The sequence below is a fragment of the Anoplopoma fimbria genome, chromosome 4 (assembly GCF_027596085.1).
Source record: "Anoplopoma fimbria isolate UVic2021 breed Golden Eagle Sablefish chromosome 4, Afim_UVic_2022, whole genome shotgun sequence".
Lineage (NCBI taxonomy): Eukaryota > Metazoa > Chordata > Actinopteri > Perciformes > Anoplopomatidae > Anoplopoma > Anoplopoma fimbria.
In genome coordinates this window covers 10946870-10963107 of record NC_072452.1, presented here as the reverse complement: position 1 = coordinate 10963107, position 16238 = coordinate 10946870, and the positions used below count along the sequence as shown (strand labels likewise).

General features: G+C 42.9%; 1 protein-coding gene across 1 annotated transcript; it reads right to left on the bottom strand.

The window, feature by feature from the left end:
• Positions 1 to 897: 897 nt before the first annotated feature.
• nr3c1 (nuclear receptor subfamily 3, group C, member 1 (glucocorticoid receptor)) lies at positions 898 to 16037 on the bottom strand. The gene is given in 10 exon segments (XM_054598040.1): positions 898 to 1120; positions 1743 to 1900; positions 2525 to 2655; positions 3731 to 3875; positions 4461 to 4727; positions 4865 to 4981; positions 5223 to 5380; positions 14842 to 15973; positions 15976 to 16019; positions 16021 to 16037. Coding segments are annotated over 10 exon segments (2322 nt in total). The 3' UTR covers positions 898 to 967.
• Between the last annotated feature and the right edge of the window lie 201 nt (positions 16038 to 16238).

The window sequence follows — 16238 nt, the reverse complement described above, 5'->3', positions numbered from 1 at the left end:
GAATATTCATCATTTCTACACATCGCGGATGGGCCGAGCTGCAGCTTCTACCGCTAAACACAGCCATTGTACAAAAAAAAGAGGAAAACTTGCAACTGCATGTAACATAAAAAGTACAATCAACATACAATGAAGGTATATGACCATGTTGGGTTTAAAGAGCACGACTTAAAACAGGAAGGAAGAAATGGCTAAAATGAGATTTGAAGCAAAAAAGGCACATATCTTTTCCCTTTTATAACAGACTTGTGTAAACCTGTAAGAGGTCAGCTTGTGTGAGAAATCTTCCTTTTTAACGAAGCACGTCCACTAATAATTGAAAGGAAAAGTTTTGATTTACAGAAGAGGTTTTCCCCTCCCATATGACTGATAAAACATTTTGTTACAACCTCCTATAAAAGCTAAAAGAGCAACACACAGTCTAAACGCCTGCTTAAGAGCATGTAATATTAATTAAGCTTGGTTACCTTCCCAGGTAACACCGACCTGGAAAAAATTGTATAAACTGTTTCAATTTGAAAATGTAGAAAATACTATCAGAACCTGTACATAGATATTTGTTTATCTATCTTAGATATTGTTCTGGATTTGAAGGTAAGAAACCTGAGACAACATGGATGTTAGCCTATATCTCTGTGATTATCTTCTATCTTACAAACATTTCCTACTTGTTATACAACATCTTAGACTGCTCAACCAAAAAAAAAAAAAAAAAAAAAAAAAAAAAGAAACCTCTGTGCTCGCTGTCTCGTTTCTACACAAACGTCTCCAGTCTCTCTGCGCTCTCCCTCCTCACCTGGGAGCCATTAACACAAAGTTGCATACTCGCTCTCACAAACATCATTCACTCCCTCAGATCCTCATTCCTTACATCGTCGCTCCTCGGGGGTTGGGGGTTGGGGGTTGGGAGGGATTGGTGAGGTGATGTGGTGAGATTTTAAGGCATTGTGTCTGTTACGGGGCTCAGTCATCTCTGGTGGAAGAGGAGGGGTTTCACGCTCCCAGCCTTGAATTTTGGTAACTGGTTGCTGATGATCTCCGCGAGCATCTCCGGGAACTCCACACTCAGGGATTTATTCACAAAGGTGTAGAAGCAGAAGCTGAGCAGTCCACCGACCATCTGCAGACACACAGAGGGGAACGTATTAGTGGATAATAAGCAGTAAAAACACACATTCAGCGTTTGGCGATATGAGAAAAAATGTGTTGCTATTTGGTAGTAAGATGGTACACATTATTCAACTACAACCATCGTTTAGAGCCTTTAGTTAATCCATTACATATGCAGAGGATACCAGAGAGAGAGGAATATTTCTTCATTAAAACATTCTCAGAACAGAAGCCAGGTTTAATAAAATAAGCACAAGGCAGAGCGATTACAAACCCATTTGTTAGAACCTTTTTTAAACAAATTTCAATTCAATTCAATTCAGTTTATTTTGTATAGCCCAGAATCACAAATTACAAATTTGCCTCAGAGGGCTTTACAATCTGTACACATGCGACATCCTCTGTCCCGGAACCCCAAATAAAAAATACTTTGCATTATAGGAAAAAAAAAAAGTTCTTTAAACTACGTAAATGCATTGAAATAACGAACCAGCTCAATAAAAGATGGTAAATCACCGTTCAGCTTTGATTCGGTTAAGAAAGCCGCGGAACAAAGGTGATCAATAACCACCTGCCGATAACATGCACTGCAGATGTCTAAGGATGCTTTTTCGTGCAGTGGATCTCTGTACCTCATGCATGGAGTCGAGCAGCTTGGTCAGCTGATAGAAACGCTGCCAGTTCTGGCTGGAGTTCTCCTCGCGCTTCACTATGGCTTTCCCCAGCTCCTTAATGTACGACATCCGAATATCGTCGAACACCGCCTGGCTCTTCAGGCCGTCCTTTGGCACTGCGGGAGAAACTAAAAGGTCAACATCTGGGACAGTGATAAGGACAATGTACTGTAAATCACAAAGGGAGGAGGGACTTCCTTTATGTTTTAAATTACCACGTCCAGGCAGTGAAGGGCGAAAAAGGGCAGCTGATTAATATACATCAGGTCATTTTCAGGGTGCACTCTCGGTAATATTTAGCAGCTCAGAGCAATTACAAGTGCAAGAATAAAGCTACACACCCAAAGGGGGGGACGACGACACACTGTAAGCTGTGTTAAAGCAGCCTGCAATTATCGTTTAAATTGTTTTTTTTAATCCATTTGATTATGGAGACCTGCACTGGATTACCTTAGAGATAACGTGAAGTGGAGTTATGAACTTGAGGGGAAATTGGGTGTGTGCATTTTTCTGTATGAAACTAGTTAGCCCTGTGAAGATTTAATTATAATAATTAAATGTCAGTTAGTGAGCTGGTAAAGTGCTGTGATGTGATGTCTTTGGTCCTGCATGCATCAACGTTATCTTTCAGCCACCGTAGACAGTATCAGATTGGAGTAATAGCTTCTGTAATGATTGCACTAACACGGCAACACGTTCAACATGTGATGGTTCAGCTGCTGGAAGGTAAAAAGTCTGACCTGTGCTGAGCAGCAGAAGGACCTTCATGCACAAATACTCGTCGTGGGAAACCTGCAGCCGGACGAACTCGCTGGAGATCTTCAGCATCTGTTCGCACTGGTCGGCCATGTAGGGCAGCTTCATCCGCTCCCTGGTGGGATCAGACGGTAACGGTTAAATGGCTCCTTAAGTCATAAGTGATTTATAAGGGCGGTTGGTGCAATCTCAATCGGGGGGGGGAGAGGAGCAGCTCTCTGTAGATTAAATGTTCCAAGGTCTTGCTACAAACAATTTGGTGAATCCCATTTTAAATCAAAGGTTGAGAATGCATATTTCAGATGAGTGAGTGTCATGTCAGTGATGAAGTAATATTGTGGGGGAAAGTGAAAGTGGGGACAGACTTGAGCAAAATGTCTTGACATGTATGCTTAGGGGTTGCTTTTTCATTCCTTAATTTGAGTCACAGTAAACAGAAAATGTATTTTAAAAAAAGCATCACTAAACAAGAATTAAGCATTATTCATATTGAGATCACCTTAAAAGTATTTTACAAAATTGAGAAAGACTGTTTCAAGCCTGTCATAACCGGATGCGAATATAACAATCTGAAAAAAGCTGTAGTTTAATTTTGTTTGGAGTCTAATTGGCAATTATGATCATATTAACTGTCAGCTTGTGATAATGGAAAATGAAGGGAAACAAATCAAAAGGCCTATTACAGCCTTACGCATGGAAGCTGTGCCGACACTCAGAGCGCCGTTTATGAACGGAGTCATCAAGACTATAAGCGGGATGAACCACTGATTAGTGATGACAGCTGACAGACGAGGTTTGATTCTCTGGAGATACCACACACACACACACACACACACACACACACACACACACACACACACACACACACACACACACACACACACACACACACACACACACACACACACACACACACACACACACACACACACACACACACACACACACACACGCTGCCCTGAGAAACGTAAACAAACAGATGTATGCGTCGGCAGACTGATGGTGATACAAAAATCATAGGCTTAAAAAAATATCACTTCATAGCCTGAATTATGTGAAGTGCAAATAAAGAATCCATTCACCAGGCTGTTATATTGTTATATTTTTACGTTAGTGGTTCATAATACTAAAATACGGGCGCTATGAAACATTTGATCTTAATATATTACTGTGGTTAGACTGATACGTACTCGTTGATGACCAGGTCTGGTGCGAAGCAGAGCATGTTGCCGTTGCACTGCTGGTAAGATCTCCAGCCCAGACCGAAAGACATGAGGAAGAGCCAGGAGCACTGCAGCAGAGTCATCTGGTCGTCCAGGTGCAGGTTCCTGAAACCTGAGGGGGGGAGGACGTAGACGATAAACGGTCTCAATGTGTGAGACGATGTGGGGGTGAAAGGGACAATAAAGAGTAACCAAATACAAAAATACAGTAAATAATTTAGATGTGCACTACAAATGTCTTATTTAGCAGGTGATACTTGGTAGAAAACCAATAAAAATGTGTAATGTGCATTGTTGAAAATAAAAATGCATCACACTGGCTGCATTTTGGGTTGTGTGTGTTGGGTTGTGTGTGTTGCGCACAACGCCTGATAAACCAAACAAGGAGGACAGCACTAATCATAAACGTCCCGCTATGCAGGTTTTACTTTAACACATTATTAATGGAGTTTACATGTACTTAGATGTCATTACAGAAAGAGAAGACAAGTAATAATATGGAACAACTGTTCTAATTATGTTAGAACTAAAGAAATGTTTTCTTTTGAAATGTGTTCTAACTGCAAACTAACCTCAATGTGTCAAATCCTTCTCTTTGCAAACGTAGCACTATAAACTATTTTAATCTCAATATTCATAGTCTACACCCACTGCAGTGGACAAGTTTACACTCCTACTGGCAGAGTAAACTACCAACCTGGCAGAGCCTTGGCCCACTTGACGGCGGAGATGACCTGCCTGCCGCCCAGCCTGTTGAGCGTGGTCATGAGGCGGGTGGAGGTGTCAGGCAGCGTGCTGTCGTAGCCAGCGTAGATGGTGTCCGGCTCGATGGCCTTCAGCAGGGACAGCATGGTGGGAATGAGTTGAGGCATGCACTTGGGTAAAAGGGAGCGAGTCTCAATCGGTGGAGAAGGGGTCAGCTCCTTCTTGTCGCGGTTCATCATCTTCCTCTTGGCTTTGCGCGCTACAGAGGCGAGAACGGGGATGAACACGCAGGGAGGAGTTTAGTGAAATAAAGAGAAAAATGTGAGGAGGAGACAGGAGCAATGTAACCAACTAAAGGGTGCACAATGTGGCGTTATGGGTGCGGTTAATACGTACCTTCCAGGTTCATGCCAGCCATCAGACACTTGCGGAAGCGGCAGGCCGGGCAGTTCTTCCTCCTGATCTTGTCTATTATGCAGTCGTTCCTCCCAGCACACAGGTAATTATGCTGCCCTGAGGCACACAGAGGAGGAAGATTAATCTGTTATTTACCATCACTGCCGCAAACACTCCAGGGGGAAAAACTAATTAGCTGTATCCCAGTCCTTCACTTTGTAACGATCATGCCTCCATTCTTAAAATCATAATGATTCCAGCATTTGAGCAAACTTATGTGACAGGTCAGTGATGAATGAGTTTATCACAGGCGATGAATAAATCAGTGAGGAAAGGATGATGTCTCGTGGATCTGTACCTTCCACTGCTCTCTTGAAGAAGACCTTGCAGCTTCCACAGGTGAGAACGCCGTAGTGGCAGCCTGAAGCCTCGTCTGAGCACACCAGGCAGATTTTACGAGTCCCGCTCTTTCCCTGTGTTGAGGATGCAGTGATCGCTTCCTGTCTGGAGGTAGAACTGGAGGGAGAAGGTGGAGACAGAGAAGATAAATGTAGAGGACATTGAGTAACTCCCAAAAGATCCCTGTTGAGGTTTTGACCTATGGAGCTGATTTTCTATGAGTGGGGTCCTTGTCTTGTGTACAACGATGCACACGCGGGTCTAGGGTGGTGATGCGTTCACAGTCCTATCACTGGTTTAACATTATTCCACTGATCAATGGGTGGTGTTGATCCCAGCTATGCAGAAATGCACCGGCAAGCGCAGGAAAGAAAATAACTGTTCCCTAGTAATTATGGATTTAAGCAATGCAGTTTTCAAACTTTAAAAGGAAAATTCAGCTTTATAAATGTTATATGATTATAACTAGCTAGTCCACAAGGATACACAGAAACTGGTTTTGGTGAGTAACACTGAATGTTAACATAAGTTTTGCTTGTTTGCAAGAAAAAGCCACAAGGCTCCTTTTAACCATACAAACTTATCTTCTACTATCTCTGAGAAAGTGTGAAATGATCTTAAGTATCACAAAATAGTTGCACCGAAATTGAAGTGCAATCCATACCAGAAAAATACTGTAAGTCAGTAGTATGTCAATTATGCTGCCCAACCCCCACTCCTAAAAGCATCCTCTAAGTTTTGAGAGTTCAGCTGTAGTTCATATTTACAACTCTGCACCAAAACTTTAAATAAATAACCTACACAGATGTACTACTGGTTTTTCCTCAACTTTGCCTTCATTCCCAACACCACGGGCAGAAGAAGTGAGTCCTGTTGTGCCCGTTCGGGCCTTTAAAGCCTAACTTATCTGACCGTCTGTGGTCACGTACTAAATCCAGTTGTTGTCATTAAAACAGCTCCTCTTCCTTGGAGTGAACCTCAAAACGTTTCCAGACCCAGTCAACGGTGGTCTGAAATACACTTTCTCAAAACTACCACTAGAGGATGTCAGGGTTTGCAGCATCCATGCACCAGAGGTCCACACCCCCTTTCTAACCCAGTGGCCACAGCAACAACAACGCCCACACTGAGAGGATATTGAGCCTGAGACACGCAACAACTGTGTCTGTCTGACTATGTGTCAAAAAGTCTGCAACCGCAATGTTCTATTTGATAAGGGCTGCTCTGAACTGTCTCTGCACACTAACACATTTATGCAGATTTGATCCAGGGAGCCAAGTTCACCCTTAGTTATACAACATGGGGGTATTAGCATGGAAGCAGGGCAGGTCCCAGCAGTCAGTGAGCATAGCAGGGTGGGAAAACCTGAGTGAGACATCAAAGCATCAAGTCCAGAAGCATTAAGGAAACTCATCAGGGACAGACCTCAGAGGAGGCCGTCTAGCCAATGCAGCACTGAGAGCCTTCAGAGCGCCACTGAAAACACACTGTGGTCAATAACTCTGTCTATTTACCTAATACACAATACAATTGTGTGTTGATATTTAATGAGCTTCTATATCCTGAAAGTCTTTGGCTGCACTCTGCATTGTTTCGTACTGCTAAAATTCAACCCCCCAAATCTCTGGGTTGGTTTTTGGAGGAGATACCACCACTAAGTGGGGGGCACACCGACCTCTCGGTTCAGCTGTGGGAGGGTGAAACATGGGGCAGATCACATTCTGTAAAGACACTTTTACACCAAAGTTTTATTTCAGTTCGGTAGTTACACCCAAGAAGCATCACACGGAAGCACTAAACAAATCCAAAGTGGGTTGTTTAAAGTTGTTCAAAGTGGGAAACCAGAGCAGAAGGAACATTAGAATAAATATTTTATAGTTACAATGAAAATCTGCCTTCTAGTCTTGGGAATTGGATTAATCATTCTAAATTTTCTCAAGACTGAAAACACATTAATCATTCATTTGTAAAAAGACAAGAAGATGAAACATAAAATGTCCAATCCCATATCCAAATACAACAAATACAACACATACAACACACTATAGGTGAACCAATAAACATCCTTTTTTTAAGTTGCCATGTCCTAATCAGAATATCAGTGTTTCCCAGCATAGTGTCATCTTTGGTCCAACAAAAGGTTTTTATATGATAGCCAATGAATCATAAAAAAGAAATCTAAGAATCTTAATATTGATAAATAAAGTTGGACCATGTTGTGCACGATTAACAACAGCAAGGTTAATTAATATTAAGAACACCATTTGTTCTGGACAGTACCTGAGCAGAATGACAGAAGGGAATTTGTAACAGTCACCAGCCAGTCACCTCAGCATATGTGCCTTCTCAAGGTCGTGCTGTTATGTTGAATGTAACAGGGACTTTGATAAATGCAAATGCAGGTTCCAATGTTCTCATTGCATTAAAAAAAGTTCAAAAATGACAGTATCGCAAATTTTTGAATTATAACCCCTGTGTCATTAATCACATCATGTCACCAGATTCTTGCCAATATACAGCCCGAATTTGAATTCCTGCTGTTTGGATTACAGCCAACTATCGTCTAGAAAACACTGCCTGGGTGAAAGGTCACCCGATATACACAATTCAAACCAAAGCTGTGCCACTGGGATGACGTAAACCAGCATGCCATCTGTCTCACACACAGATTCATGTTGGGTGCCCTAAACAGACTGCCATGAGATATGACACACACACACACACACATACAAAGCATGAACACACACAGAAAAACACCCTTCTAGCTCCAAAAGAAGCATGTTCTAACAACCGGGTTGGAGGAGGCTGATGAGACCAGAGTGATGATGTTGATGATGTCAGAGGGTGTGATGGGGTAACCAGTTTATCCTTCATTGGCCCACTGGGATAGAGACGTCAGGACAGCTTCACTAGAAGGCTGTAGGCTACTGGTGCTAATCCAATTACGGCAGCGTCTATACGTTTCCAACACCAAAGTAAGCCTGAAGTGATGTCACTTATTTTCTGTGTTTCCTCTAAACTCTCTTAATTTGGAATCAGTCGATGGCATTCAGCAAAGCCGTGAAACAAGTTACAAATCTGTTTTTGTGGACTGTCAGACATTAACCAATCAAAGCTGCACAGCAGTGTGGGGAAACCAAATTTCCTCTTTCTGAAACCATCTGCTGAAGCGAGTGCATGCCATCGACAGGAAGCTCTCGCATTCCCTCAGAGTTTACTATCAGCCAGAGCGCAGTCACAGCGAAACAGGCAGAGACACCCAGAGATGGGCCTCGACTTCAACAGGCTGAGAAAGTTAACTGCTTACGTCCGTAGGAGCGTGATCAATCAGCCTGAGTTTAACTGAGGCAAGCCACTTCACGCACTTACCGTAATGCCAGTGGCCCAGTGCCCTGCTTAACTATTCATAATCTCCTTTTAGCCGTGAGTGTCACGAGCAGCGTGGCAGGTTTCTGCTCTATATAACTGTCTCTTTGTCAAGCCAGACGAGAGGCGGTTAGAGCTATATCACTGCAATGCCCAGCTGTTTATTTTTAGGTGAGGCAGATAATGTTGTCTTTGTGCATTTAGTGTATTCCACATATTAGTCTACATCATCCTACTTGACTTACGGCAGGCCCAGCCACTATCAATGAGTTATTTCACAGAAAAATATGAACTATCATTTCGTTCAACCGGTTAGTTGGAAATAATAGAATAAGGATTTGCCCGTAAAATCTGTCTGGGCGGCTGCAAGCTTGAAACCTAAGCTGTGAGTTTCTGTAAAGGTTATCACTGCTACTGATATGGTTGAACACTGCACAAACATCTCATCTTCATCAAAACTCTGTGAGCATAAAGAGAGCAGAAGGAAGCGTTCCCTCCCCGAGGTGAGGGCCACCGAAATAGAACGGGAACTGGTCTGTACGCTCTGAATCATGCTCGCGTGCAGAACAACAACGCAGCTTCTATGAGGGAGTGGAGTGACTGGGTATGTTTGGCCAAAGACTGGACTTGACTTCTCTAAAATATCTGCCTCCTTCACCCTCCGATAAAAACAGACAGTATGTCTTTGAAGCACTTGTCATAGTGCAACAAATTCACTGAACCGTGCTGCCACAGAAAAGGTCATCAAGAGTTTTTATGGCCATTGCTTTAGTTCATGAAACAAGCCATTAGTGAGATATTCTCACATGTGTAACTCCCTCAGAGTCACGGCCTGCAAGGAGCCACTGTCTCCCGTTCCATGTTTTATTGACAAACCCCCTTCAATAACAGCTACATTTGGTTCCAAGTGCAGCAAAGGCTGTTTGGCTTGAAGAATCAACATTACTCTGGCTGAGCACAAGAAAAACAACCCCTAAGGATCTGAGTTTCCACATTAGTTTCCATAATTGGAGCAGTAGGGGACTATATGTATAGGTGGGAGGTGGCTTCCCAGCCTATAAAATGAATTTGGAGGCTTGCTGCTGCTACTGTGTGCATAACTGCTGGATGTGGGAGGAACCCACTCCCAAAGTTAGGCTTTGCTGACTCGAAAAACTGCACACAAAAGTAGGAAGAAGGGCACAAACAACTCACAGACTTAGCTACATCCTCTTAACCTCAATATAGGGACTTTCTATAAGCCTATTCAGGATCAAAACACAACAAAAACTAAATGCAGAAAACTGTGGTAACAGTAGAATGCTGTAAAAACGCTAAAGTGACTGGAATGGTTGGCATTTGATCTGGTGCCGTAACTCGGTGCCAGCTGTGGGCAGGACGGAGGGAAAGTAGGTCAGGAGAGTGAGAGCTTCGCAGCAGCCCGCTGTGGTCCGCCTGCCTGCCTGCCTGCTACAGTGCTCATGACGACACACCCACATGCGCACACACATGCATAACACACACAAGCAAAAATCATAAAAAGGTGATTTGCAGTAGCTGGAAGCTTCTGCTGACAGTCAAGGTCCCTGCCCTTGGTTGCAGGAAGCAAAGACAGGGGGCGAAGAGAGAGAGAGAGAGAGAGAGAGAGAGAGAGAGAGAGAGAGAGAGAGAGAGAGAGAGAGAGAGAGAGAGAGAGAGAGAGAGAGAGATAGAGAGAGAGAGAGAGAGAGAGAGAGAGATAGATAGATAGATAGATAGATAGATAGATAGATAGATAGATAGATAGATAGATAGATAGATAGATAGATAGATAGATAGATAGATAGATAGATAGATAGATAGAGAGAGAGAGAGAGAGAGAGAGAGAGAAGACATCACACAGCTGTTTTCACCAGGCACGACCTATCACTCTGGTCACTGCAGAGGTTTGGGGCTCTACATTCTGAGACAGAATAATTGTCTGATAAATACAAATCTCTACTCCTGAGCTTATGCTGTCATGAAAATCACACATTCAACAGGTTGTTAGAAAGTCCTGCAGGCACAGCAGCTGTCAAACAAAGCCACAAGGGAAGGACTCAAGCCTACATCTCATCAATGGGACACATTACATTGCGAGACTATTGCAACTTAAAGTAATGAAAATGTCAGTGCCTGAAATGTGTTTCCCGGTTAGGAGAAAGAATGGTGGGATACTTTTTTTCTCCAAACTTTTAAACGCTTGTTTTTTCATTGGTCTCTAAAGACTGTGCACAAGAAAACAATTGCCAAACTAGTCAAAAAGAATCCAAGGTGATATGAAAATAACATGAATAGCCTATTTAAAAGCAGAGCCATTTGAAAACGACCCCATACGTGTGTTCCAGCATAGTATTTGGCAATACTATGCTGGAGTCAAACGCCTCGAAGAAATTCCAGGAACCTACGGTGTGCTTTATAAATAACTTAACCTAAAGTCAGGAGCAGGATCAATTTCTTAGCCATTACATCTAACCGACAAAAAAAAAACTTTAGTTGGAATGGGCTGGGCCAGGAGGAAATAAAAAACAACGCTACATACCACAAGCCTACTAAAAGGGCTGTGTGATTATCTGCTAGAGGAATTACATTTCTGAATGTTTTCCGCCAGTCAAAGAATGCATTTCCTTTGACTGCAACCGAAAAAATCAATCAGGTCATGCATCATTAAAACCAATTATCATATTATGAGGGTGTGTATTTTCCAAAATAGAAACTATCCTGGAGCAGTACTTAATTATGTGAGTCAGACTGAGTCAGATCGTGAAACTGCGAGGCCTTAAATGAACAGCTAAGTTATGGGAAATGTAAGCAGCGGTTAACTGGAGACGTGTGGGAGACAACTGGTAAGGTTAAGAGTCCCAGCTGACCTGCACAGTGCAAAGAAGCAAACCGTGGAGCTATGGCAGCTCAGGTACTCGGTGCCATGCCACAGCCTCAGCAGGAAGTAGCAGCACCGTTGCGTGAGAAGCTGGAGGACATGGTGACCTGATGCCAAGCGCCTGGCCACAGTGCCACGCTCAGCTAATACCAGGCGGCTAAATGTCACACAGGTTGAGAGCGACAGGCACCGCACCAAAACAAAAAACTCCCACTCTCTGGAGACACACACACACATGAAGAAATGCTAAGATTTCACACAGATAAGCCATCAAACAGAAACAATTATCTGGGCTCACACTTGCATATACACAGACATAATGATATGCTTAAATACACACACACACACACACACACACTCTCTACAGGACAAAAAGACGGGGCAATTAAAGCCACATGTTATATAAATCTGCTCCGGGTCACCAGGCATTAGGACGACTGTAAGACAGTTGTGAAGAAGTAACCAAGCATAATTATCACAAACAATAGAAACGCAACAACCACATCATTGCCACCCCTTTGTCGAAACGTCGCATTTCTGCATGCCAATCTTTGAGCTGATCACTCCCCGTCAGATACTGTGTGAGAGACACAAACAAAAGAGCCTTTAAGGCACGTGACTGCCGGTGGAGAATTTCCATTCAGCCGCTTTACGACCTGATCTCAATGCCACACTCACAGCTGAACCTGTAAAATTCTACAGGGCCTTTTAGTTATAACTGTACAAAAGACACTTTGTTGGGCTGTGTGGAGACAAAATACTGTGACTCTATATTTTATACTCTTCTGAATGTAAACTCACTGGAAACAAATTAAGACTAAGCAAAATCACACGAGTAAGCCAGTGGAACATGCAATGTTTTTTACTTTTCTTTGCTACCGAATTTCCTTCTCACTGTACAGGCCTGACCTCTCTGTAAAAGGCCACAACTCATTCATCCCGACTGCTGAATGAACTGTCTGTGCGGTTGCTTGGGGACAGATCTGCTTCAAGTGGAGACAGTGCATGTCTCAGGTTTATTTTTGGCATAATGCAACTGAAGGATCGAAGGGATCTGCCCAAAACAACCCCATGGACCCCATCTGTGAGAGGCTGAGCAAAGCCAACAGGCTGTTACACTGAAACGTAAAAGACAGTAAAAAAAGAAATAAAACATTATCTGTTTTAGAAAGAAAACTGTTCAAACATGGCTACTAGGATTTGCCATAAACATAAACTGAAATACAGTCCTTTCCAGTAAGAAAAAAAAAAAGATGACATGTCTAAATTGGATAAATTGGAATTCCCCTTGCTTTTCTACAGCACATCCTTTCTGCAGATCTTGGGGCTAACTGCTGCAGCCACGTCCTGTAGAGCACACGAGCCTGTCTCAGAAAAGCACGGTTAGTGGGTTAAATAACTAACCTGGGGGTTAACACAGGCATTTTTGTCTCGGGACGATGGCATTTATTTGAAAACTAACTCTATTGCTATGGTAACACACACCGCAAACCAAACCAGTAAGGAGATGTTTTTTGTCTAATAGGCTTATCAAAACGTATAAAATGTCCACCTACTCGTCCATCAACTGTGAGGGAAAAATGGAGTCTGAAATCAGTAGAAGTTTAACTATAAAAGTGAGATGACACTATCCAGGAAATAGGAAGTTCCCCCCACAGTGTTCTAACGAAGTGCACTGATCATCCTTTTAAATTACAACAAGGCAGTTAATCTTCACACTGACAAGTACCTGATTTATGTGCACTACAGGTTGGTAATGCACAACTTGTTTTCTTAAAGCCTTTGTAATTACACGTCATCAATGACATTTCCTGTACTCTGTTCCAAACCCAATCCAGACTTGGTATGAGAAAATGCCTTTTATAGATCTGGTATTTTTGTATTTCATGACAATCTTCTTTTCTTATATTTTACTTTGTTTACTTTTGAAACTGCAATGTCCCAATTTTCAATAATCTCAACATTTTTCAGATTCCTTGTGTTTTATCTGATGCTGCTGCTGCATGTGACTGGCTGTTTGCTAGAAAGCCTAACTCCGTCATTTGTATAAACTCATAAAGTAGAAAAATACTGGATGAACGTCACCAGCTGACAACCACCTCTGTGTGAGCTGTAATCCAGAATCGCCACTGTTTCAGTGGGAAACCAGATAACAGAGCCTGCCTAAGTCCAACTGTAAACAACACAAGTAGAACTGAAAAAAAGAACAATTTCTGCACTGAATAATACTTTTGTCAATGGCAGGTCAAAACTAATGACGATCACAAGTTACTAAAGCCCTAGTACTGTCTCTAAATTAGAGGCTGACAAAGTCACTTATTAAAAAGATTGGTTTAGGGTGTATGAAGCCCTATCTACTTCTGATCCTTTGTTTACTGCACTCAGGTTACATGAGCTGTCAAACACACCTCATTTACACCGAAACCATTTCCTCACACGTTTTAACACGTCAACCAGCGTAGACAAAGACTCATCGGTCTGGTGTTTCAATTAAAAGTCAGTTCCAAACAACTATTCAGGTCACACTTCAAACTGACATTTCCCAGGTGAACTATTCCTTTATAGGCCGGTGGCTCAGAAACTACATTTAAAATGTCAGAGTTGTGTTCATGCAGAAAGTAAAGAAAGGCTGTCCAAACTTGCTGGCAGTACAGGAGCACACGACACTCCTCTATCCATGGATACTACACAGGAAAATGTAAGACGCTAAACACTGAGAGGACTCAATGAAAAATACAAAAATAAACAAGGAGCGCTGTGATGTAGATTATATTTTCTTAATAAAGTGCTATCATACGTCAAATAAATTGGATTGGCTTTACTTATTGTAATATAAGCCTTCTTCAGGCAAAATGTGCATTGTGCAGCTGTATTATGGGTGGGGGGGATATAAATATCAGAAAATATCAGAATAGACAGATATTCAACATTAAATAAGTTACTGGAACCCAGGACAAAAAAATGTGCAACACACTTGATTAGGGTTTCCCAACACTAAATTGATTTTGTTGTCTGACTAACACTGCAAAAGCCCAAAGTATGTAGTTTGCAATGATATGAGGATTGAGTAGATACTAAAATGTTTACATATATTTCCGATTAACAATCTGTTATCCACAGTGTCATGAACTTATATCTTGCTGACCATCTCAGGACAGGGATTCGAGAAGCTCAAATATTCTAGAAGCCACTGGCCAACTGTGGTCTTTGAGCAAAGCATACAAAATAGGATAAAATAAGACATAACTTGGATCACCACGTAAATATATTAGCTCAAGTTAGTTAGTGAGACTAAAACTAAAGTTCGGTTGAGACCACACGCTACAGTTCTTACCTAGCAAAGCTGGTGGGGTAAGAGGGAGAGGCTGAGAAAGCCTCGTTGGCCCTGAGCATCGCAGAGTTGTCCCCGACACCTTGGCTTCTGTTCCAGGCCCGGCCAATGGTAGTCAGTGGGAGATACAGGCTGGACACTAGCTTCTGATCCTTCTGCTGCTCAGCATCATTGCTGCTGGTGTTGATTCCAAAGTGGTAGCTCGGTCCTCCGGAAGTGCTGACCCCACGGATGGAGATGGGGTTAGAGCTGGGCATGTCCGTGTTGGATGTGCCACTCATTTGGCAATAACTCTGGCCTGCAGACGTCTTCTCCTGTTTGATCACACCTTGGGTGCAGAGCTGAATGAAGCCAGCCTCTTTTTCTTTTTTCACCAATGCAGACAAAGTGGTTGTAGGAACAAAGGAGGCGGTTGTGCATATGCTAGTGCTGGACTGTTCTGGACTCGTCATATTGCCGCCATTGAGAGCGACAGAGATCGTCCCTCTGCTGTTGACGCTCTCAACCACAACAGGCTTTATGTCCCTTTCTGCGCTAACGTCCCCAAGCAGAGAATCATCCCCCAGAGTGGACAAGAAGGCATCATCCCCTACATAAAAATCTGACGGGGACCCAGAGAGCTCGAAGTCTTGGAGCAGGTCCAAAGTGTTGTCACTGAAAAATTTCTGGTTCACGTCCACATCTTTCCCAATGTGATCAAAGGCATTATCAAGGTCAATGGGATCCTGGTCTCCTTTATCCATGGAGAAATCTTCTGTTTTCATGTGGAAGAAATTGGGATCTGATCCCCCAATCAGTGAATCCATGCAGGACTCTGAAATGTCTGCTATACTTGCCTCCAACTGGGGCAAATTGTCCCTCAAAGTCTGACGACCGAACGCAGTAGAAGCCTGCGACTGGAGTAACTGCTGCTGCTGAAGCTTCTGGTCTTTGGCCAGAAACCTGGACTCTTGGTCTTCCAACAAGGGGCCGACGGAGGCTGTGATGTAGGCGAGTTCCTCTGGAAGGGGGCTGTAGCTGAGGCCGTTCGGTACCTTTCCTGGCTGCATCAACGAGCTGGATGGAAGAGCGACTGATGTGGCAGAGGTGATGGACATGGCACTGTGAGGAGCCACTATCAACAGACCTCCCTCTGGGGGCTTTCACAGTAGACCAATTTGCTCAGATGATCATCTCTTCTTCACTCCACCACTGTCCATCTGTTTTGTTGTTGTTGTTGTTGTTGTTGTTTTTAATGGAGAAAGAGAGGAGAGGATAGACAGTTTAATGTGATTATCAAACATGCACTTCACCTCTAAACTGTATTATTATTATTATGCAACATGGCTTCAGGTCATGCATGAGCAGGAGTCCACATAAGAGAAAGTTGTCAAGCATGCCCCCCCCTCTGCGCGCCCTTG